Source organism: Cibotium barometz, chromosome 15, assembly GCF_041138505.1.
Source record: "Cibotium barometz isolate CiBa-2024 chromosome 15, ASM4113850v1, whole genome shotgun sequence".
Classification (NCBI taxonomy): domain Eukaryota; kingdom Viridiplantae; phylum Streptophyta; class Polypodiopsida; order Cyatheales; family Cibotiaceae; genus Cibotium; species Cibotium barometz.
In genome coordinates, this window is record NC_141060.1 from 32,197,562 (window position 1) to 32,222,706 (window position 25,145).

Genomic DNA, 25,145 nt, shown 5'->3' on the forward strand with positions numbered 1-25,145 from the left:
ATTGGACATGTATGATAAGTGTCATGTTGCTTGTCTAGCAAACACTTCTAATGCAATGAACGATGCCCAATTATGGCATATTAGGTTTGGCTACACTTCTATTAGTAGTTTGATACTTGTAATAGAAACATGGGATGTTAGCAGATCTTCCTTAAATTGATCCACCATCAAGATATGTTTTGTACAAAGGAGAGAAAAGATTGCAATTGTTGGGTATTTTCATAATGCTTATTGGGCATCAATTGTGATCATATTTTGTGGATTGAGTTTCAATAGAAATTACCCAAAAGTCATGCCGAAATTTCTAACAAGTGAATATGGACCAATGTCATGAGAACCTTCTGATAACCATCATAATACGAGTCAATTACTAAAATGATTACTATGCATTTATATTTTTAAAATACAAGGAAGCGTACTAATATAACATGCCATCACTTTTCACTATGGTAATGGTTAGATCCAATCCCTCCACCCCTTTTTTATGAGACAAGGATGCTACCCCAAAATAAACCCCAAGAGGAATCTTGCTGAGGCAACGCAAAGGGCCCTTCCAAGATGAAGATGTGAGGGGCCATCATCACTTGGATTCTTTTTTCTCCGAATTTGAAATGTGCTCAAACAAAAGATGTGAGAGACCATCGCCAATGGGTTCTTTTTTTTGTCCGTCACAAAGAGAGAATGCAATCATCCAACTAGACCTAATGGTATGAAATAGGTACGTCAAAAAATTACGTTTTCGAAAGAGTTTTAGGCAACCATTAATAACTAATATAAAATATCAGTGAAACTAATTATGTGTGAGACCCTTCAAGGCCTCTTACAACTACTCATACAATAAGGGTTTCTGCCAATATGTCATGTATAGTGTTGATATGATGTACCTTCCATCTTGCTTTCCAATGTTTTCCATTACAACCGTGTGATCATTGTAGCATTCGGTGTCCCATTTTTTTCACTCTATTTTTCATAGGAGACGAGAAAAAATCACTTGCTTTCCCTTTAAAAAATCATAAGAGACGAGAAAAAATCACTTGCTTTCCCTAAACACTTTGAAGCACAAACGTTTATAGTGGTTATAGTGGTGACATGTACTTGATTCAAATGTTGCCAACTTGAAGATCTATCTTACATCGATTCCCTTCTCCAGAAGGACAAAATCCTTTAATGTTTGCCACCCGTTCATGTGGTGGATGCACAAAACATTTGTCAAAAGAGAGACGAATGGTAAGCAAGAGTGTCAAATGATTTGATTGAAGCATGTTAGGGTTATCAGGGTTGCGTCCTCTTTCCCTCTACAATTTTAAGTTGCTTGTGTCTTCCCCTCTCCCCCCCCCCCCCCTCCCCAAAAAAAATTTTGACATGGCATTAGAGCTTTTCTAGCACTCTTGACAGAAACGTGCAGCACTAGTTCCAAGATCTCCCAACTCCACTTTGCTTGCCATCTACACCACAAAAATACCAAGCGCAAGAGACAACAATTGACGACACAAACACCTGTTTTCCAGAGAGTTAGGCGACACCATGGCAAAAGGGCTCTGATTGACAACCTTGAATTCCCAACAGAAAGCCATTCCAGCTATCATCTCATCATCAACCGGTAATGACAAAAGGCAGCTCCCCAAGAGTTCAAGTAGTAGTCAAGATCCAAAACCAACCATGGCTCTCGCAAGATGGGTACCCAAGTTCCTTCAAAGAGCACGCTTCGGATGATGTTTAAGTCCCCCGAAAAGGCAACCAGCACAAATATCCTGCAACACCAGGGTTAAGCCTGACCCTAATGTTCTTTTCTTTCATCTCCAATAGCCTAAATTCCTCATTGGAGAGGAAGATAATTCTACAAACACATAAATTATAGCGGCTCAACATTCTTGCAAACGCCCCCTGTGTCATCACCACCTCTTTTAAAAGACTGGACTCCAGCTGCTGCTACAGAAAACCTTTTTGTCCCTTTCGAGTCATAATCCTCATGCTTCAGGAAAGAAAGAAGATCAATCGTACCATTGCATCCCCGTCTTGTAAGAGTCAGGAGCACATCTTTGACTCCAATTTCGAATCATTTCTAAAATTTATGGAGCAACGCACAGAAAGAAATTGCAATTTTACAAAAGCAAACACAGCCCTGTGCCACTGACTGCTACCTTGGGGCTGACTCTGCAACCTGGGAACTGGATGCCACAGCTGGCAAAGCACTTTTGATTGTTCCATTGTCAGACGGCGGACCTGCTCCCCATCTTCCTTCTACTTCCAATGGCTCAACAACTTGCACCCCTCCATCACTTAATCCAAGAGCAAATTGATTTGGCTCCGAAGGATGTGCCGCAATCACCAGAGGGTAGACAGAACTGCAGCAAATAAATCCCATGGTAAACTGCGAACAAAATCTCTCTCTCTCTCTCTCTCTGGGGTATGATTAAGAGTTCCTCTCTTTCACCTGCTCGCCCCAGGGCTTAAGTAAACTGAAGGTGCCAATCTACAGCGTGGTTGCAGGCATTCAGCATCAAAAACTCCAACAGCACCATCGCAAAAACTTGCATATATTAGTTGGCTGTCACAAGAATAGGTAGCATTGGAGATCGGTGCAGACAGAGTGTCACGAGGAGCCCACTGCAAGGCAGCCAAAACGACACTGCTTAGCTTTGAATTGTAATATCAATAGATTAAAAGAAGAGATTTAGAGCCTGCTTAATCAATTGGAACTAAGCTTCACATAAAGCAACCAAGAAAGCAAACCTGCCGAATGCGGTCAAACTTAGCAGCATCATAGATAGCAAGCTGGCTCTCATGCACCACCAGCAATCTAACTTGATCATTGTGAAACTGTACTCTGGTATCTCCCATGGTAGGCTGTGACCTTCCAGCCTGAGGCTGAAGAAACTTGGCTTTACGTTTCTCCCATCCGTCCGTGGTCCATAAGCATACCTGTCCAGTAAATGAAACCAGAACATCCTCTGTATGTATATGTACAAGGTAAGGTGCACATAAATTACAAAAAAAAGGGGAGATTGTTACATGTCATCAAGCATACCTGTGCATCAGCACCTGATGAAACAAGCACATTCAGTGTGTTTGAAAAAGCAAGGCCAGATATTCTTTTTTGATGACCTTTCAGCTTACTTTTCACCTGAAATACAACAGCATCCACTATATACTGTAATGCTCCAGCTCCACATTTCGAAAGTTTAATAGACTGTTTACTCAATGACATAGTGCCTGACCTCATCCACTCTAACATTGTATATATGTATGGTCGAATCTTCCATCCCAATTGCAATGATATTGTTGTCTTGAGGATGGAAAGCCAAGAAGGTTGCAGCAGGCGGGGGTGACATAAACGTTGTCATAACCTGCATTGAAATCTCAATGCAACATAGTAAGGCAGCCTTGCACTGTCATGTTCAAGAAGCTTCACTGTATCAATAAAAGGCAAGGACTGGGAACAGTGTTCAGAGAGACAAACCTTAAAAGTCATCATATTAAATAAGGACACCTTCCCCCCTGAAGCTGACATCACATAAGAATCGTTCTTCGAAAGTGCTATACAAGGGACAGACTCTTCGGGATTTGTATCACTAATGTCATTGGTCATAAGAATGCCACTGGCAGGCTGCCACAACTGTGGAGGAATGGTTGCTGTTGCCTGCAAATCCATCAATAAGTTATCTTTTGTGAACAATTATACTTGAAAATTTGAAAAGTTCATAAGACCAATTGATACATGCCTTGCCAGAAACATTACGGTCATTCCTCTGCCATTTCCAAAGCTTGTGGACAGCATTAGAGGCTAGTGCCAACAAGGCAACCCCTGCATTTGTGTAGATCAACCTTAATACCTGTTACAAGAAAGCAAATTAGAATAACCTGAGGCCTTGATACATGCATCAAAGGTTAAAAAGAAGAGCTATTTGCACACAACTTGCCTTGCTGGTCGGAAGATTGTCAGGGAGCTTCATCGTCCGACATTGTACAGGTTCTGTAATCTCTGTAAGTTTCCAAACTTTACCCTTATCAGCTGAATCCTCGATTTTTGGTTTCACATCTACTAGCCGGTTGCCATCAATGGAATTCTGTTGGCCCACATTGCAACGATTAGTCCCCCCTAGAATCATCTATGCAAAGTATTTCTTTAAAACCAAGCTTACAAAAGCCTTACCATTCCCACTAATGAAGCAGCAGTTGAAACTCTCTCAATAACCCCTGAAGGTGCTGCACTTACTGCCGCCATTGCATTCACACCAAGAGGCTGCCCAAAAAAAAATCATTGCTGAACCGAAGGATCTGATATTGCTGAATACTTTACGTCATTTACATCAGAAAAGGTAAACTTACCTTAGAAGCAGCCGGTTCCACTGAAGCCCGCGTAGATTCGAACATGCGATTCTCTGGACGGTTCTCAAGGACACGAAGCAGTCTAAGCCCATCAGCATTTGCAAGGATCTTTATGCCATTTTCGTTTGTAGTTACAGCCAGGAGAGAGCCATCCTTGTTGAATCGAAGGCGGGGACTTGCCTGTGGATAATCATGAAGGCACCTGACCTCAGAAAAGAGCACAGCATACACACGAGGCACATGTCACAATCAATGGCACATTACTCACTGGAAGTCCACCCTCTGCATCGATTGCTGTAAGAAGGTTTGTGTTATCCATGTCCCAAAACTTGATTTGGAACTCATCACCAGCAGCAAGAAAACGGTTCCTTGTTGTATCAAATTGTACAACACCTAGAGAACGCTTCCAAAAGCCAGAGTAAGTCCGCTTGATTGCCCCTTCACTCTCATTCCATTCCACAAGGAATGATTCCCCGTCTTTACTTGTCCCACAGGAGAACAGCCTAAGGCACAGGGAATACATCAATAACCGAAATGATTCTACTAACCACCTTTAGGAAGCAACTACAATATCAAAGCAGGAATGGCACAGAACTACAGGACACCATCAGATAACAGGCCATCCTACCTCCACCTGATGTCAGATAACAACAATCTGATAAATATACCTGGTTCCATCGGCACTGTAAGCCATCGTTGTGCACCATTGACCTGGAGCATCATAATCCACTCTGGATCCCAGAAGGTCATACAACCAGGCCTTGATCTTTCCATCAATAGCTGTGGAAAATATGAACTACATACAAGCCCAAAAAAATCAAAACAGTGAAAATGTCTGGAGCAAGTTATGAAGTCTAGAGCACCCAGTAACGTGAGTAACTACCTGAATGTTTTCTTTCTGATGGGGACATACTGAATAAACTGAAGCTTCATGACCTTCGAATGTGTACTGTTTTCGCCCATTGACTGCATCCCAAACCTGTGAAAACACAACGACCAATTTCCCAAAACATTTTTCATAGAGTATGTGCAGAATCGAGGGTTCACAACCCAGTAATTACTGAGAGAGACGTAGCAGACCGCATATTCTACATGATCCATAAATGCAGAGCATGGGACTTGAACAAGGAATCTTGTAAATAGGAGCTTGATGCCACAAATATCTCACACATGAGAGAGAGAGAGAGAGAGAGAAGACCCAAAGGGTCTATAAGACTGAAAATGAGTACGTATGATCCATGAATAAATGCATGTCAGAAACATGAAAACAGAAGCATCTAGGAAATAAAACGGGCCCACATACTACGTGAGCCCATGTAAACAAAAAAAAAAAAGAGTCAAAGCTCATCCTCCCCTTGAATGGTGTATAGTGTACCAATGTCCACCTCCTATGGCGGTACATCTCTATGGCATCTGAGGATGTCCTCGATCTGCAGCTAGTGGTTGGAGAGTCTAGGTCTCTGAGGGGAGGACATTGGGCTCTCTGGAGAGATTGTGCCCCCTCGAGTGACTCCTAGGATACGTGGTGCCAGAAGGTCGCGGGCTTGGTTGGACATAAGTGCTCTCCTTTGAAAGGACTGGGAGGTGGTCATCATGATCATCTCCTGTGATGGAAGCCAATCTTGTCCCCCTCAGTGCTGCCTCATCAAAATTTCCGAATGATGGGGAAGCTCTATCAAGTACAAGCCAGACATCTCTGATCTCTTTAGTGCATCACCCATGAGAGGGGAGCAAAACCATCTCGTTAAAGGCAATGAAATCTCCTGCATATCTCATAGTAGATTGGGCATACGCATATGTAATGCTCCTCTAACTCAATCTCCCCAGTCCTGCATGACATACATACCCGGGCCTCTCGTGGGATGCCCTCAGCTCTCCCAGACTCAATCCTGAGACGGTGGGATGATACCCTCCACTGACCAATGGCATTCCTCATCACATGCAATACGTGTCTCTGGAGATACTCTAGTGCCTCTGGAGATACCCCCTCCTGCTAGCTCCCCTGCCCTGCCCCAGCCCCCCCCCCTCCCCCTCGCCCTGTTTTCAGGCTGCGCCCCCCCTTTTTCTCTCTCTCCTCTCCCACCTTCCGGGCCCCCCTCCCATATCTCTCCCTTCCCTCCTCCATAGCTTCTCCTCCGATTTTTTCGCCCCCTCTTGTCTTCTTCAGGCAGCTCTCTCTATTCTTGGGGATCTCTCCACTCGGCAAGTCTCGGCATTTTCTGGTCTTCACCCTCAAGAGGACTCCATGGCAGCCGCTCCGTCAACCCCGACCGAGGCCGCCGTTACTTGCTTATCCTTCTCTGAAGCGGACCTTCAGCTCCTTGCTACGACTGTTGCATGATTAGAGGCCTCCACTCTAGTATGCAAGATTGTCGGTAGTCGCCCAACGCGCCGAGAACTCAAAGATCTTTTGCAGACGAGCCTCATCGGTGGGCCCGCAAATATCAGACATTCATCCTCTAGGGCATGGCTACTATCGGGTTGAGTTCGACTCGCTAGCAGCGTCAAATCAAGTCATGCAGTTCATGGTCACAAGAAACGTTTCGAGGTTTTTGGGGTTTTGTTTCAAAAGGTTTTGTACCTTGGCTAAGAAACCGCGAAGTTTCGAGAAAACAAAATTTCATAAAGTATAAATACCTAAAGAACTTATAGTAGCCATCCAAAAACAAAGTGTAATGATGAAAAAATGGTGTCTTCTCACACATCTCGGGGAACCATCCTTATTTTGGTGAGGCATTATGGCAATTTTGCGTGATTAGATGCCACAAATGGTTTAATCAAGGACTCTTAAGCAATTGAAGTAGAGAATGTAGAAATTGGGAAGATTTAAGACATTGAAGGATGGTGTATGAAGAAAAAGGGGAAAGAAGAGAGGAGAATAAGAGAAAAGGAGAGAAGAAGAGAAGGAAGATGAAGAGGAGAGAAGAAGAGAATGAAGGAAGGAGGAGTAGAGGTGAAAGAAGTCGTAGAAGATGGAAAAAAGGAGAAGGGAGGTAGGAGAAGAAGAGGGAAGGAAGGTGACGAGGAGGATATGGAAGAAAAACATAAGTAAAAAATCTTAGAAAAATCTAAGAAAAAAAAAACTAAACCCGATCCAATATCAAAATTCAGTTCACAAAAGTAATTCCTTCCAGTTTATTCATATCTTCCTGGACGTACGCAGGGCGAAACTACCGTACTGGAGAGGTTTCAAGGTTTTTAAAAACCGTTTCGACGTTTTGAGGTTTCGAAAGCTAGAAACAAGTTTTTTTGTTACTATGATACAGTTGAGCCACGTTGCACTGCATACAGCCCAAGCCTTCTTTGCACGGTGGCAACACGGCTTCGACCCCGTGTTCGACCCACTAACCGGCGTGTCGGGCTTCCTAGTGAGACAGTCTGCTTCCCAAGCCTTCGGAAGGAATACCTTCCTCTTCTCCCAAAGATCGATGGAGCCATTGGGAGAGTGATGGAATCCCCCCCCCAAACTGCTGCCTCGTCTCTCGCACGAGCGAGAGACGAGGCCATCCCTTCGCATTTGTATTGCCTCGCCGGAGATAGTGCCTCACGTCATATCTATCCCATGCCTTCAAGGCGACCCCATTATTCAGCGAGTGCAGTACTCAAGCCTCCCATGCCTTGCCCTTGACACCGGTCCAGGAGACCGCCTTCGATGGGTCCCCCCGGTCCCCGTTCAGATCCTCGCCAAGGGGTAGAGAGAGAGAGAGGCTCTTAGATAGCAAAGCACCAAGATCCAACCGTCAATGACCCTACAGCCAGAGAGTGGCGTACGGTTGGCCCGTGCCCAAGTTGTCGGCCGACTACCAGAGTTGAGCCCCGCCACCACACGCGTCAAGCTAGCAAAGTATACGGGGATTCGTCAGAGAACCGTTTCGAGCATTTATCACAGCACCCACCCGTCTACAATGGGCCCCCTCCAGTCACTGAGAGGGCCCCTCCGGTTTGGAGGCTACTTCCTAGCCGAGGTTCCTCCTCCGGCTCTCAATTTCCAGTGAGGCCAACTGACCCCACTGAACCCCCGATGGATCACTCCCTTCTGCTTTCTCTCCGCCTCCCCCTCCCCCCCCTTTCTCCTCCTCCTCCTCCTCCTTCCCCATCCTCGCCTCTGACTTCCCACATCAGTGCTCTCTCCCCCGTCCTCTTCCTCGAGCCTACACTCCCTCTTGCCTCCGCCTCTCGCCCTCCAACAGCACTCGTCCCGGACGGAGCAGAGGCAGCTGGCGAGCTCCGTTTTTCCCGCTTAATCCATAGATTCTTGAAGCCGGAAGAGATAACCAGGTGAGGGCTCTCCCACCATAGTCCCAAAGTGGGTCCCCCAGGATCTTGGGGTTGCGTGTGGATTACAATTTCTTCCTATGTCTTCCAGTAGAAGGGACAGATCTTTTTGAGGAGATAGTAGCACCCATTCGGATATGTGTGGTGTTTCATCACTCTAGACCTCCTACGCCAAAGTGGCGCAATGATCTTCTCTTTTCCCTTGACTGCAGCCTCGAAGACGGAGTGGCACTCGGAGTCGGTGGCCGCCGCCATCCAAGGGCAAGCAATTGAGGTTTCACACGATCTTCACAATCTTCGCATCACCGATGTGCTCACCCACCTTTGGCCCTTGGCTAGGATATGGAAGCTTGGAGGATCATGCCATAGGGACGAGGACGGGGAGGTGGTGGCCTCCAGCTTGGAGGTGCTGCTCTTTGTGTTCCTGCATATCTCAATCGCAGTACCTCTCCCCCCTTCTTATAGATACCTCCATTGTGATCGATGGAGTTCGAAGTATGGCTACTCTCACGCTCGGACAGAGTGGCAACACATGGAGGAGAGGGTCCACGCCCACTTGGCGTGCCTTCGCCCCAGGACTGATTGTGATTATTCCCCATCTAAACCCACGCCCAAGACTCTTCAAGTCAAGTGCAGTTCCGATAGTTCCGCTTCCCACAGAGATTGACATGCGGATAGCCTCATGGAACATTCAGGGTTTAGGGGGACCTCAATGCTTTCAGATGCGAGGCAGCCTCAAAGGTGAGCTTCACAAAGCTGTAGTTGGGAGACCCATCGACATTCTTTTCCTCCAAGAGCACCACCTCTCAAGGGGGCATACCTGCAGCTGCGAGAAGATCTTACTAGGAAAGAGCCACACTTTTTGGTCTCCCTCCTTTGGCCCCTCGGGGGGACGTATGGAGGAGTTTGTATTTCTGTCATCACTGAGAAGCTCTTACCGGCACTCACAAGCTCACATGTCAGTCTTTGAGCAAGCACATTGGGTTACCGTTCTGATTGGAGTGGGATTACGTGGGCTTTCTCAATGTCTATGCCCCGAACGCCGCAGCAAGTAGAGCCATTTTTTGGAGCACAGTTCGTCATGCCCTTCCTCGAACTAACTTTTGGTGCATGGGTGGAGACTTTAACATGATTGAGGTAGTAGAGAACAGACTCGGAGGACACAGCCACAATCTCAGGCACAAAGTACTCTGCATGGGAGGAGTTGATCCTGGCACAAGGGGACAAGATCCTTAGCATCTTCCAAAGTTTGGGTGCAGCCCCAGAAGCCTATGCTTCTCGTGGTTTGATAGGATGAGCACCAGCCCCAATCTCTCTCGACTTGACAGGTTCTATGTGGATGAGTGGGCTTGTGGCCGTGGAGGCATGATCGGCGTCTTGGTGGCCACTACTTTTTGGATCACGCTCACGTTATTCTAAGATAAGAGAACCCCCCCCCCCCCCCCCCCCCCGACTGTGGCTTGCTTGCACCCCTAGCTCTCGCCTCCCCTGTTCTTCGCTCCCTCTCTATTCTTTGCCCCCTCTCCTTCCTTGCAGTTGCGCCAAAACCACCCCCCCCCCTCCATCATTGCGCCTTCCCCACCCCCTCCTCTCTACCTATGCGTGCTCCCCCCTCCCTCTTGCTCCAGTTTCATCTGCCTCTCTCCCCTTTCCCTCTCTCCGCCCCTTCCTCCCCTCCCCGCCTTTCCTTTCCGTACGTGCCCCACCTCTCCCCTCCCCCCCCCCCGCCCCGCACGCCCCTCCTATCAGGTTGAGTTCGACTCGCCCATGACATCAAATCAAGTCATGCAGCTGAGCCCCGTTGCACTGCGTATGGCCCAAGCCTTCTTTGCACGATGGCAGCATGGTCTCGACCCTGCATCTGACCCTCTGGCTTGCGTCTCGGGCTTCCCAATGACAGTCTACTTCCCATGCCTTAGAAAGTAATACCTTCCTCTTCTCTCGACGATTGGTGGTGCCATCAAGATAGTGATGGAATTGTCAAAATGCACAATGGAAAAATGGGAGAAATGCTATGGAGAACAAAACGCAGAAGTGTAGAGAGACACACAGAGAGAGAGAGAGAGAAGCTGTATAAACTCTACTATATACACAAAGACTCGATACAAAAATAGGTGTGGGAGGAAGAGTGGTATTTATACCACCCTCCAATGCTGGTCGGCCAGGTCAAAACAGCCAACAGTCAGTCCTAGGTTGTCCACGACTGAGAAAAATGCAGTCGGCCAGCATATCATCAGTCGGCCATGACACAAACACCAGCCGGCCAGCACATGATCACTTGGCCAGCACAAAGCTGTCCCACGACCAGAAAAAATAGAGAAAGAAAAAATGGGAAAAAATGAAAAGAACTCCTGGGCAGGCACACCCACAACAAAGGCCCTCACTGAGCAATATGTACAGACAGGAGATGACTGCTAACACCCCCTCTCAACTCCTCGATGTGAAACCAACCCCAGTGAGCTAGAGACTGGAGTGCTCCCGAAGTATAGCCTGAAGTAGAGACATCGTGAAGAAGTCCGCCACATTGTCCTCCATCGAACAAAACTCTAGCAAGATGTCATCATAATAAAACTTCTCACAAACAAAGGGACTCTGGATGACCGTGGGTTACGCCAATGGAAACCCAATCTCGCCAAGTAACCTTTGCAACCTCACCACCTCGCAAGCAGCATCACAAGCAACCCGTTACTCTGCCTCTGTAGAAGACAAGGCAAAAGTTGACTGCCTCTTGCTGCTCCATAAAATAGCTCCTGAGCCAAGGGTAAAAACGTTGCCTGATGTATATCTCCTCGTGTCTAGATCTCCTCCCCAATCTGAGTCACTCCAACCTTGGAGTCCGACTCCATCCGTCGTTCCCCCTCTAGTGTCATAGAAGAGTCCAAGATCCTTCGTACCCTACAGTTACCGCAAGATCCACAATCTTGCGTCCCAATGAGTCTTCAAAGGCGTCTGCATGAATGAGCTCCACAGCCCCACTGGAAAGCTCAAGTCCAATCTGGTGTTCAACAACCAAATCAAATTTCAATGAACCAAACCGCTTCCAATACAAGGAGGCATCAACTTGCTCACAAGGATCATCAACTGTAACTTTGGTATGCCAAGTCCTGGAACCTAATGAAGACCATACAAGGCCTTCTGAAACCTGTAAACCACCCCCTCTGAACCCGGAACCTCAAAGCCTAGAGGTTGCTCAACAAACACCTCCTCCTGCAAGTCATCATCTGGCTTTCCTACAAGTCCCCTTGGAAAGAACTTCCTCAATTGCAATAGGCTCTTTGTTCCGAATGATACGAGACATCAAAGCATAGTTCACCTGTAAATGTTCCTCTGACTGACAAACGCAAGAACTGGAATGTCCATGCCTACTACTGCCAACATCTGGCAAGCCATCTGGTTCTGGAAAATGCCGAAGCGTATCCACATTCAAGTGGTCATGACGAAACTGCCACAAATCACCTAACTGAGAACTTGTAAGAGAGAGTGCTAAGAGTTTGCAAATCCCATTCTTCACTCCGCCTTCCCATACAACCTAGCCTGTTGCTTTGTTCCGAAGAGCAACAAAATGCTTATCAAACTCCACCTGTACGCCAGTCTTGCAAACCTCATGCACTGTCAACAGATGAAAACCAAGGGATGGGACAATAAGAACATGAGAGAAATGCTTCCTCCCTTGGCCATCAGGAATAATCTCCATCCTCCCTCACTGTGAATCGGGATAGTGGAATTGTCGCCAATGAAAATGCGACCTGACTGCCATTTAAGATCCTGTAATAACTCTCGAGAAGGAGTTATGTGCCTGGAAGCACCATTATCGAGAATCCGCTCCCAAGTATCCCTGGCAGTGAAACCAACTGCCTCCCTACTCGAAGAAGATGAAGCATCTGTGTCCATAATCTCCAAGTGCACAAAAGCTGGAGTCTTGGCAGCTGCAACTGAAGAATCAGCACTATTCTTGGTACTCCGCTTAGAACATTTCCTCCAATAGTGGCCTTTCTCGCCACAATTGTTATAGGTCCACTCGACCTTCATAGCATACGCTCTGAATCGGGCTTCTTCTCAAAAGACTTCTCTGATGAAGACTTCCCTTCGCTCTTATCGTTGTTGTTGTTACGGCCTTTCGATTGCTAGCCAGTTAAGGGGTTCGTAAAATGCTCTTCCTGGTCCAAGACCATAGGCACAAGCTCCTCCCATGTGATGGTGCTGAGCCTCCCACTGGTGATCAAAGAGGAGTAAAAAGTTGAATACTGAGAGGTCAAATGAGATAGCAAAGTGATGGCCATGTCCTCTGAAGATATCTCCTTCCCAGCCTGAAGAACCTCTTGTTGAAGAGCCTACAACTTGTTGATGTGCTCCCACATCGTCGAAGACTTTGCAAGATTCATCACCCGCATCTGCACTTCCAACGAAATCCGCTTCATGGATGATACCCTCTTATACAGAGAAGCCAAATGCTGCCAAATCCCTCTTACCAGCGTCATATGTTTGATATGATTAATCACCTGTGGTGTGCAATTAAGGAAGATGAAAGAACGCACACAAGCATTGACACAATCCCACAACTATGCTTGAGCCTCCTGTTCTTTCTAAGTAGAGGGTAAAAGCTCCCCGTCATCCAACTCCACCTATGGAACACCAACCACAATGAAATCAGCCAAGTCATAAGACTCCAAGACAGACTCCATCATTACCTCCCAGATGCCGTAGTTGGCCCCGTCCAATTGTCGATCCACCGGGAATGTGGGGAGAGTGGGGATCTTCACGTGCTTCTTAGCCATCTCAAGAAAATCTGTAATCTCAAGGGTTCACAAGGTCTTGTGAAGGGGGGCTGGGTGGGAAAAAAATGAAGAAGAGGTTGCAAACAATATGCAAGGTGGCTGTCCAACAGTGATGGCCGCCTTCTACCCAATCTCCAAGTCCCGAACAGCCCAAGAAATCTCCAACCAGCACCAAAAATCAGTAAACCCTCAAGCTCCCACTGTCTCCAAGCTTCAAGCCACCTAGGGCTCTGATACCATGTCGAAATGCACAGCTGAAAAATGAGACAAATGCTGTGGAGAACAAAACGCAGAAGTGTAGAGAGAGAGAGAGAAGCTATATAAACTCCGCTATATACACGAAGATCCGATACAAAAATAGGTGTGGGGGCAAGGTTGGTATTTATACCACCCTCCAATGCTGGTCGGCCAGGTCAAAACAGCAGACAGCCAGTCCTAGGTTGTCCACAACTGAGAAAAATGCAGTCAGCCAGCATATCATCAGTCAGCCAAGACACAAACACCAATCGGCCAGCACAAAACTGTCCCACAACCAAAAAAAAATAGGGAAAACATGGAAAAATTGGGGAAAAATGATAAGAGCTCCTGGGCGGGCCCTCCCACAACAAAGGCCCTCACTGGGCAATATGTACAGACAGGAGATGACTGCTCACAGGAATCCCCCCCCCCTACTGCCTCAGCCCTCGCACGAGCAACTAGGATTCCATCCCTTCGCATTTGTGTTGCCTCGCCGGATTCAGTACGTCATGTTATATCTACTTCATGCCTTTGGGCAACCCCATCATTCAGCGAGTGGAGTATGTAGGCCTTCCAGGCCAATGCTTCTTTTGCAGGCAGATGGGACCTCTAGTCAGAGCTTGCCCTCGGCGTCAGTCCAGGAGACCACCTCTTGTGGTCCCCCCGTCCCCCCCCCCTCCGATTTCTCGTTTAGATCCTCACCAAGGGGTAGAGACAGAGGCAACCAGGTCCTGACCACGAATGACGCAGCTGCCGAATAGTGGCAAACAAACCCGCGCCCGGGCCGTCAACCGACCACCAAAGCTGAGTGCCACCAGCACGAGCGCCAAGCCGACAGAGTTCAAGAGGATTCGGTTCTGTCAATGAACCATTTCAAGCATTTATCACAGCACCCACCCATTGGCGACTGGCCCCCTCCAGTCATAGAGCGAGTCCCTTCGGCCCCTCCGGTTTGGCGGCCGATTCCCCATCACGATTCCTCCCCTAGCTCTCAGTGTCCAGTGAGGCCGGTAGACCCCTCTGAGCCCTCGGCAAGCCTCTCCTAGCAAATGTCCTCTCTGATGGATCACTACCAATAGTGCCCCTCCCCGCCCCCTCCCCCTCCTCCTCCATCCTCGCCCCCGACTCTTCCTGCAACAGTTCCTTCTCCCCCGTCCTCCTCATCAGAGCCCACCCTCCCCCCTCCCTTTGCCTCTCCAGAGCACTCCTGTGGACCCCCAACAGCCCCCAATCCAGAGCGGAGACTTTAGGCGAGTTTCGTTCGCTGCTTGATTCACTATTTTTCTAAGCCGATAGAGATGACCATTGCCGCTCCCGCCAAAGTCCCCAGGTGGGCCCCCCAAGATCTTGGGGCTGCTTGTGGATTATAGTTTCTTCCAGGAGACAGTAGCCCCTATTCGGATGTGTAGTTTTTCACCACTCCAGACCCTCTAGCCAAAAAATGGCACAATGATCTTCTCTTTCCCTTTGAGTGCAACCGCGGGGACGGAGTGGGACTCGAAGTCGATAGCTGTCGCCATTCAGGGACAGGTAGTTGAGCTCTCCCACCATCTTCACGACCTTTGCATCACCGACGTACTCACCCATCTATGGCCATTGGCTAGGATGGAGCTTGGAGGATCAAGCCACAAAGATCTCAACAGGGAGATGGTGGCCTCCAACTTGGAGGTGTTGCTTTTTGTGTTCATGCATATTTTGGTCGTAGTACCTCTCCCCCTTCTTAGAGGTACCTCCACTGTGATCGATGCAGTTCAGAGTATGCAGACTCTCACGCTTAGACAAAGTGGCATCACATGGAGGACAAGATCTGCGCCCACTTGGCACGCCTTCGTCCCAAGATCGATTGTGATTATTCCCCGTTTAAACCCTGGCTCAAGACTCTTCGAGTGGAGGGCAATTCTGCTAGATCTGCGGATAGTTTCATGGAACATTCAGGATTTAGGGGGGCCTCAGTGCTTTTCGTGACGAGGTGTCCTCAGAGGAGAGCTTCACAGAGCTACAATTGGGAGACCTGTCGACATTCTTTTCCTCCAAAAGCACCACCTTTCCAAGGGGTGCACCCGCCGAACATTTTACCAAGCAAGAGTCACACTTTTTGGTCTCCATCCTTCGACCCTCCAAGGACGCAAGGAGGAGTTTGTATTTCTGTCAGTGAGCAGCTTTTGCCGGCAGTGACAAGCTCAAGAGTCATAGTTCCTGGGCGAGCACAGTGGGTTACCATTTTGATTGGAGAGAATTGCGTTGGCTTCCTCAATGTCTATGCCCCGAACACCGCTGCAGGTAGAGCCCTCCTTTGGAGCACAGTCTGGCAAGCCCTTTCCCAAGCTGATTTTTGGTCCATGGGTGGAGACTTTAACATGATAGAGGCAGCAGAGGACAGACTTGGAGGAGGCACATCCCCAGTCTCAGCAGCAGAGTACTCTGCCTGGGAGGAGATGATACTAGCACTTAGGGGACAGGACACTTGGCATCTTCCAGAGTTTGGGCGCAACCCAAGGAGCCTTAGCTTCTCACGAGATCAGCAACAACAGAGTACTCTGCCTAGGAGGAGATGATACTAGCACTTAGGGGACAGGACACTTGGCATCTTCCAGAGTTTGGGCGCAACCCAAGGAGCCTTAGCTTCTCGCGATCGGATAGGAGGAGCACCGGCCCCAACCTCTCTAGACTTGACAGGCTTTATGTTGGTGAGTGGGCTTGCGGCCGTGGGGGCATGATCGGTATCTCGGCCCCAACCTCTCTAGACTTGACAAGCTTTATGTTGGTGAGTGGGCTTGCGGCCGTGGGGGCATGATCGGTAGGCACTACTTTCTCAGATCACACTCCGGTTATTCTATCCTTAGAGAAACCCTTGAGGCAAGACCGGCATGCGAGCTCTAGGATTCCAAACCACCTCATTCAGGACCACGAGATCTGTAGAACAAATATAGGCGGGACTGGACTTTATTTCACGCTCTGCTACGTGCACATTGGATGTGGGCCTAGGGAAGATCAACAGTTTCTCGCAAGAGGAAGCTCAGAGCAGATTGGAGGGATTTCGGGAGCAAGAGAGGAATCTAAGGAGGAGTATGGCTTCTTTGCAGCAGCTTCAAGAGAGTTCCCCAGATAGCTCGTGGACTGTGAGTCAGCTTGCTACCGCCCGCACAGAGATTAGATCCATAGAGGAGAGTAGGGTGGAGTACATGTACCATGCCAGAGGTTCCTTCTGGACCCAGGTCGGCGAAAGAGTCACAGGGGATTTCTTTGAGATAGCCAGCCCCCACAAGAGGAGAGACGTCATTCGCAAGTTGTGTGGCCAAGATGGAGCTATTGTTTCTGATCCCCCCATGTGAGAGCCATCGCCACGGAATTCTTCCGATCTCCTCACTGGTGCCCCATTATCCCCACGCGTGATGGACGCGCACAAGAGGGTCTGGCGGCACACGAGGGAGGTGGTTCCCCCATCTCTTTGGTCCTTCTTATTGACTCCATTTACTACTGAGGAGCTGGCTGAGGCATTGATGGCAGATGGGATTCCCCATGGGAGTCATGGGAGTGGATTCGTGGGGTTTCACGAATTTACTTAGCCTCGCATAGCCAGGTTCTCATTCAAGGAGCCCGTGGCGACAGATTCCCCCTTTCCCGCTCAATACGACAAGGCTGTCCTCTAGCACCTTACCTCTACTATTCATCACCTAGGCCATGAGTAGTTTTCTCTCAGCCCAAGAGATCGGGCTTCAAGGATTGAGCCTCCCCCTCCGCACCCAAGAGGAGCTGCTTCACTACTCAGAGTTTGCAGATGACACAGCAACTTACCTTTCAGGAGATGTGGGGAATCTCCAAAGATTTGCAGAGGCAATCGAGATCTTTTGTTGAGCATCAGGAGCTCAGATCCACTGAGCACAAGTCATGTGGTTTTTGGGTAGGCTGTACACCCGCCTTGACTTGGCGCCCATTTGAGGCTTTCTAGTGGATCACGAGGAAAGCTTTTACACTGGAGTTCTGCGACTCTCCCTAGCAGGTAGAGTGGTGGTGGCGAACTAGGTTCTTCTTGCCACCATGCAGCACATCACTTTGTGCCGAGACTTATCTCGAGCATGTATCGGCCAGGTACAGCGGTTGATCCAGAACTTCTTATGGACCAGCAGTGAGACAGGAGACCTGCCAAGGCCAAGGTGGCATGGAGAGTGATCATTCAACCACGACGTAGAGGGAGGCTAGGCCTCAGCAACCCTGCTATTTAGAGCCATGCCCTGTAGGGTAAGCTGATTGTTAGAGGACTCCTCAGTGGTGAGCCTTGGAAGGACTTTCTCTTGGCCCGGATTTCAACCCGCACCCCGAGTGTAGGGGACCCTTGGCGCAAAGTACCAGATGGATCTTCATAGAGATGCAGGCCCGCAATTTTAGTCCAACATTTGAGGACAAATTTGTAGCCAGTTTATTGTGAGCTTGGGATCACCTCGGGCCGACCCTTGGGCAAATAGCTCCGGTAGCCTCAAAGGAGCGACTTCGACAGCAATTGGTCTAGAATCCCCTGATCCATTTACCCAATGGCTACATGTTGGGGGCCCGACCTCATGTATCATGGGATGCGTTGAGCATAGGACCTAGCAAGTCCCTTGGACATTGGATCGCACACAAGGAGTTATCCTCGGAGGTGCATGAGAGAGACCTGACAAGGATCCAAGGTAGAAATAGGCTCAGCATCGACATCGACTCAGCTATTCCTCAGGAGTGGCTGACTCCTATCCCAAATCCAACTCCCCCAAGTGTGGGCGTGTTTACCAAGCAGGATGGTCTTGTGGCAGTCCACGGAGCGGATGAGGACAGTGGTCTGCTCACTTTTTCTATTGGATCACACAACAAATTAGAGAGATCCAAGCTCCCCTTAGAGGATTTCAGTGGCTGCACCTTACAGAGGGTGAGGGTGATTGGATTTCAAGCACGGGAGTGGCACATAGACCCACCACCGGCCAAGGTGGCCAGGGAGAGATTCTAACGGCTTTGGATATGGGAGTTATGAGTCATGACCTCTCATGCGCCTCCGGTGGGACCCGAGCGAGTGGACTTAGCATGACCCCGCCGATCGGAAGGAGACTCTGGATGCCCCCTTCTTTGCATACACAACGCGGCTAGGCCGCAAGATCCAGAGATTGATGCCACCCCGACAGCAACAGCACATTGGCAATCACAGGGCCTCTCATAATGTTTCCTCTCAGATTTTTGGAAGAGACTTTGGGACAGTTTTTGGCCTAAAAAGATCCCTTTCTTTCTTTGGCTAATGGCTCGTAGGAGCTCGGCAGTCGGCATATGGCTGGCAGTTGGAGGTCGGCTAGCAGCTTGCCTGAGGTGTGGCCACCCTCAAGAGTCTCGGCGACATTGTCTTTGGGATTGCCCGAAGGGTCAGAAGGTTTGGCGACGGATTCTATGCATCTTCACTATGGACAAGGCCTTGACCCAGACATAGTTGTCAGGTACGAAAAGTTTGATTTGGTACGATACGTTCAAATACGGTCTCGGAACACACCACTAAATTTTGAAAATAAAAATACGGTAGAGGTACAGTCCATTAAAAAATACTTAAAATATAAATATAGATGCAAAACTGAGAGGAGTTACAACTTACAACCTACCCAAAACATAAAAATTTAGAATGTTGTAACTTGCAAGTTGCATAGACGAATGTACATGTAACATGTCAAGAAGCCGCAAAAGTCGGCATGCCGCATGGGCAAGTACAAAAATGCAAAAAGCCCATAGATGCAAAACTGAGAGGAGTTACAACTTACAACCTACCAAAACATAAAAATTTAGAATGTTGTAACTTGCAAGTTGCATAGACGAATGTACATGTAACATGTCAAGAAGCCGCAAAAGTCGGCATGCCGCATGGGCAAGTACAAAAATGCAAAAAGCCCATAGAGGACTATAGAGGCTAAAAGCCTATGTCACCATCTATGTCAGGACTCAAAGCTATCGCTAAGCTCTTCTATATTCTCACCAGAGGAGGACACCTCAGAGCTCCCACCAGAATTCCCATCGCTAAGAACGTTACCCTCATCATCATATTCGAGCTCCCTAATATCACCATGAACTACCGAAGAAGACTCCACAATGGGAGCATCCTCCACTCTAACCGCTGCACGCGTAGAGCTCCGACTCGTGGAGCCACGTTTGACATAGGTAGCAAGTAGGCGATCAGAGCATCCAGGGCCAAAAGTAAGAATGGACCGAACTTGTACTCCACCTCTAGCTCGACGGCCACGATGAGTGCGAGAGACTCGTCTATCAATCTCCTCTAGCTCTTTGTAGAGCTCCGCATTACGCTCCTTGTGGACACTTTTAAGAGTGTCCACCGTCAACTTGAATTCGTCGACATTTATCTACAAGTTTTATAATTGATTAGGGACTAAATAATAAAACATTGAGAGTTATGTAAGTCTAACATGTTACACAACAATATACCTGTCTAACTTGACTCATATCGTGCATTGCACGTACCATGCGCAAGTTATTGCGGTAATAGACCAACTACTCTAACTGTCTCGTGCTCAATCGATTGCGTAACTTCGTGTGTACAAGTGAGTAGGAACTCCAGTTCCTCTCATATGCACCCGAAGAGCAATCCTAAAAATAAACAATGTTCAGGATTCTAGTATCTCACATAATTTAGTAACTTGGTGCCAAGTGGTTAGTGGTTACCTGTGCTAGAATCCTCAAAGTCACTCTTTGTAGGTGAGGTTGTTGGTAAGCAAATGACTCCCACCAAAAGAGAGGCTTCACCATAGAATCCCTCCTCCAACATACCGCATTGGTGAATGCGGGGCCTCTCTGATCATTATAGTTGATCAGCTCCTGTAAGAACTGAAATTGCCCATTCTCATAATCGGATAATGCTTTCGATAAGAAAGCATCCCTAGCTGAAAGCAACTCTTGATCAGTGAAAAGTGAGAGTGCTTTGTAAGCATGATGAAACAAAGCAGCAAGGCCATGGATAGACCTCTTCATCCACTTCCATCTCTTCTCCACGAGTGCCAAGATAGCATCACATCGACGAAGTTGGCTTTCAGTAGACTTGATAGTAGTCCTTGGCGGAAATGCAAGTGATCAGGCACAACCCTACCGCCCCCATACCCTAGAGTAGATTAGGGACATGGAACCCTACCCCTTTCAGGGAATGCACCTAAGGTAAGCCTCATAGAAGGCCTTGCTCGTTAAATTGAAGTTATCTTATAAGACAATAGGGTAGGACAATCATCAATCATAACAAGATTGCAAGTTTCGTTTCTCTAATGTGTTTTGCTACACAAACATGCTGCTTAAGCCTTCGTTTTGCAAAGGCAGACCAGAAAACATGAGGTGAACTACAAACCTTAATAGACTTGTCATCCCCACATGTGATGATGCAGAGCTGTTTATTGGGATGAGAGAAGGCCAGGTCATTCACGCCACCCACATGTGCATCGATCTGCAAGAACAGACAGGTTGAAGTATGTGATCTCAGTCAAATATGTATCAATGTTACTTCATTCAACTCCCAGAATAATAACTGTATATGCATTTAACCCCATATGCAAGCATGCCAAAGAAGGGTGCACGGTCTTTGAGAGGGAAACAGCTACTTGTTAGCCACATAACACCACTAACCCCATAGATTTTTCATTGCAAATACTAATCACAAACCTCACCTTCCACTCAGTGAGCATGGTATGAACAAACATCACATCCTGTAATTATTGATGCGCCATGACCCTACTTATAAAAAACAATCAAGCTTCAAACACACCTCAAGATGTGGGCGAAGATCAGTACCCCCCGTATAGGAATAAACATGAACAACATGTTTTGAAAATGCAACACCTGCAAGATTGATTTAGATGAATAGGACATCCTTTGGAACCAGTTTTAGGATTGCTGTGGCACAAGGGCACATACTACCACCACCAGTAAAACAAACACGACTATACAATACTTGCTTCTTTGATGATAAAGGATTCCTTACCCAGCAAATTCCCATCTGGACTCCACATGCATCTGTTCACAGAAACTGCAGGGTCCTCGACCATTGTAGTCTGTCATACAACACATTATATTAGAACCTTCCCAGCATCTCATGCAACTAGTTGAATTCAAATCAATATTTGGGTAATGGCTTAGCAAGCATCCGGGCTGTGGCACTGCTATAAATGGGCAGAGTGACTCGTACCTGCATGGGCATTGAGCACACAGTGAGATCCCAGACTTTGAAGGTTCTATGAGCTAGCCGATCTCTTGTGCCAACATCCCAAACGGCAATGTCACCCACATTCGTACCAACTGTTGTGAGAATACATGAAAACGTTTAGTTGTAAACAATGGTCGGAATCACCTTTAAACCCCCTCACAAACGTGAGATGATGAAAACCATACCAAGCAGTACTGTCTGCTGCACTGGGTGAAAATCCATGCTCATCACACATGAGCCTTGATTCAAAGTTCTAACAGCTGTCTTTGGCAGATCTTCAGAAGAATAGATGCTAGTAGGCTGATGCATCAATACTGGTCCAACAGGATAGTTGACCTGTGACAGTTAGAAACTCACAGCCCGATTAGACTACAGGCTAAGCGTGAAACATTGTTTATATGATCCTCTCAAGAGACATTCTGGCCACACTTTTTTATGGCCTACTCAAGGTGCTATCATATATCCAGCACAAATAGAAAGCAGCAGTAAATCAGACCTCCTCCATTGCTTGACCAACAGGGCGTGATCTCTTCATAATGTGCTCAGAATCCCCAGATTGGTAATCAACAATCGAATTGTTTGGCGGGGTCCTGGGCCGTTTCAGAAGAGCAGCAGCTGCAGAGAGTAGGCAAAAACCACAAGTCAAGTATATCACAGTCCCATGTGATGAAAACAATTTCATTTACTATTACTAATGACTTCCTCCTATTACCTCCTAGGTTGGGAAGAGCTCCAAGGGCAGCAGGTCCCGCACCCACAGCAACATTAGGAGCTGGAGCGTTGCTGTTTGCCATCCAGCCAGTCAAGGCACTTGCAGCAGGAGATGCAGTTGGAGGGAATGGCTGCATATCAAAAAAGAACAAAATGCATCTGCTAAAAATGCAAGTTCTTGAACCCAAAGCAAGTGTGTGCATAAATGGACCTTCAAAATACTTACATTGTGCGTGAGGGGAGGAAAAGCTCCAGCTTTTGGTAGTGCTCCAACGAGCGGGTTATTTGCAGGAGGCGGTGCACGAGCCCCGTTTGGAGGCCCACAGCTATGGTCTACAAAAAGGGTCTTGATGTCTGGATTAGGCCGAGGATTCTTGCACAATTGATGTTGCCAGTTCAGGCTGCAAGTAACATACCGTGCAATCTGAAATAAGCAACAGGCATTCTGACAGGCTTTCCACAGTGCCTATACGAGGGGGTTGAATGATTACCTCTGGTTAATTAAGGTCCTCAGGCGCGAAGCCTTCAGGGCAGGAAATGCAAGTTTGTCACGAAATAAGGGATTGGCCTCAATAAGCTTCTTAAGCTCTAGAAGCATGATGCCTCGTGCAGACTTGGTATCTCCGTATTTGGAGAGCTGCTCATTCTCCCTGTGAGCTATCGAAAAGTCAGAACTTGAGGACAAAGGCACAAATACATGTGCAGACACTAAACTGAAACATAGTCTATCACCTGAAATTTTCCAAGGTCAGTAGCTGAGTGATCTCCTTGTACAATTCCTCATTGAAGGATGCAAAAATCTTGAGGTCTTTCACAAGAATGTCAACAGCCTTTCCCCTATCTTGTCTGAGACGGAAAACAGGGGTATGTAAGTGCAGGCACGTAAGTCTTCATCTTTACTATGAAATCTTTAGTAAGAAAAAACCGACAAATTGTTGAATCTGAGCAAATTAAATCTACCAGGTTCTATGTTCATTAAAAAAATAAAAAAGCATCTCAAATAATCTAAACATTAAAACAAAAATAAGCAATTTTTATGTGAAATATCTTCCCTAGGAAGACAAACCATCAAAACAGCAAATTTCTCAACGTATACATACTTGTCCAAGGCTTCTAAGTATTTCTGCTTCCGGATCTCGAAGAAGATCTTCATGGAGTAGCGATTATCGTCGACTTTTGTGAAACCAGACAGATATCTCTCCACCTCATCCCACTCTCCCGCTTGCACTTGCTCTTCGAAATACTTCATGTTGAAGAAGAAACCCGACTCCTGCTCGAGTCTGGACATAGCCAAGCGGAAAACAAAGAGGGTGAGACGTTATCGGCAAAGGATAACACAGTGAGTGAAAATCAGTTTAAGACACCATAGCCACATAAAGTAATGGGGTTAAAATCCCATACCAAGGCACGACTTACATGGATATACAAGATTAAGACAACATAGCAAGAGAGACTAGGGCACTGAAACACACAAAGAAGAAAAACGCAAACAGACAGAGAGCAAAACTTACTTGTGCACGCTTTCCTTGAACTTCTCCTCGTCCAAGAACTGCAGAATGAGAAAGACAAGCTCGCGGCTGAGAGAAGACATGCCGAAGGGCCTGCCGCTGCGAGAGGCTTCTGGATCTCGCAGAACAGGAGGCGAAGGGGAAGAGCATATACTCAGATCATGAGTAGAAAGGGTGAACGGGAGGAGTGAGAGGAGGCAGGAGTGACGACGGCTTCTGAGAAGACAGGATTTCACCTCCGCCTGTGAAATTATGGTTGCTCGAAACCCTAGAGTGTGAAGGGGGGACACAGGACACGGAATGCACACAAAGGGAGAAGAAGATCACGGCGAAGGTCTGATTTACTGGTAAGTGGAGGGCACTGTTCGGCCGCTTGATAAGCAGGTCGAGTTATATAAGATAAGTCATTAGAGGTATCTTCGCTTTCTCCGTACTGTCTTCTTATCACGGATATTTCATTGGCACCGTATCACGTATTGAGGCTACTTATCGCTACCTACCACATCGTACATGACTACTTATTATGACCGTGGGACTGCGTATCCGTTTGTGTGGGGCCTAGCTACAGTCCTAGTTTTCGTGTCCCATAGTAGGAAAAGTCCAATCGTGGGTGCGTGTGAGGAAATGAGCTTTTTTCAAAACCCGAGCCCATGATTTCATGCAATGTGCACATAGTGCATGCCTCGTTGTTATCTATTACTCCATATTTTTCATAAGAAATAGAAAACCCCCATTCGGAGTGGCCCATTCCCTATGCAACCAGGATCTCACAAAACAACATTTTTCTCTGTTGTCTTTTAGTGTATCTGGACCTCTTTTAAGTTTATATATATAACTCTTACTATTGATCCCAAAAAAAAACTCAACTCACAGCCTTGTCATTTTGAAGGTTTTTTTTGAGAATTTGTAGATAATTTTCCCTCAACATAGCTAAAATTCTTTAAATTATTAATATTGAGAAAAAAAAACTTACAAGTAGAAATGAAAATGTCGTAGGCCCATTGTAACATAATACGAGGAACCCATTAAGTTTAAAGCTTTGTGGTTGTGTAAAGAGCACATAGGATTTTGAACTGCTCAGCTCACAATTGGTTGCAAGTTTTGCTT

At 47.2% G+C, this 25,145-nt stretch overlaps 1 protein-coding gene across 1 annotated transcript; it reads right to left on the minus strand.

Moving 5' to 3' along the window:
- Positions 1–1,245: 1,245 nt before the first annotated feature.
- LOC147631180 (topless-related protein 1-like) lies at positions 1,246–24,405 on the minus strand. The gene is made up of 25 exons (XM_086809503.1): positions 24,042–24,405; positions 23,631–23,810; positions 23,263–23,376; positions 23,022–23,180; positions 22,757–22,931; positions 22,532–22,661; positions 22,316–22,434; positions 22,005–22,155; positions 21,802–21,911; positions 21,598–21,667; positions 21,382–21,455; positions 20,968–21,063; positions 5,213–5,308; positions 4,998–5,125; positions 4,598–4,832; positions 4,330–4,509; positions 4,154–4,243; positions 3,921–4,067; positions 3,723–3,833; positions 3,461–3,640; positions 3,219–3,347; positions 3,029–3,124; positions 2,734–2,922; positions 2,435–2,607; positions 1,246–2,345 (listed from the first exon to the last, which is right to left on the minus strand). The coding sequence occupies exons 1-25, from the start codon at positions 24,119–24,121 to the stop codon at positions 2,138–2,140; spliced, it is 3,420 nt and encodes a 1,139-aa protein (XP_086665629.1). The 5' UTR covers positions 24,122–24,405; the 3' UTR covers positions 1,246–2,137.
- Between the last annotated feature and the right edge of the window lie 740 nt (positions 24,406–25,145).

What these genes read in the sequence shown, in the direction of transcription:
- LOC147631180 (XM_086809503.1), bottom strand. Translation starts at nt 24,121, where the DNA reads ATGTCTTCTCTCAGCCGCGAGCTTGTCTTTCTCATTCTGCAGTTCTTG. An exon ending in GCAGCAGACAGTACTGCTTG is followed by an intron (nt 21,912 to 22,004) that starts GTATGGTTTTCA and finishes TTCTCACAACAG; the next exon opens with TTGGTACGAATGTGGGTGAC. An exon ending in TGGAACCGGCTGCTTCTAAG is followed by an intron (nt 4,244 to 4,329) that starts GTAAGTTTACCT and finishes TTTTTTGGGCAG; the next exon opens with CCTCTTGGTGTGAATGCAAT.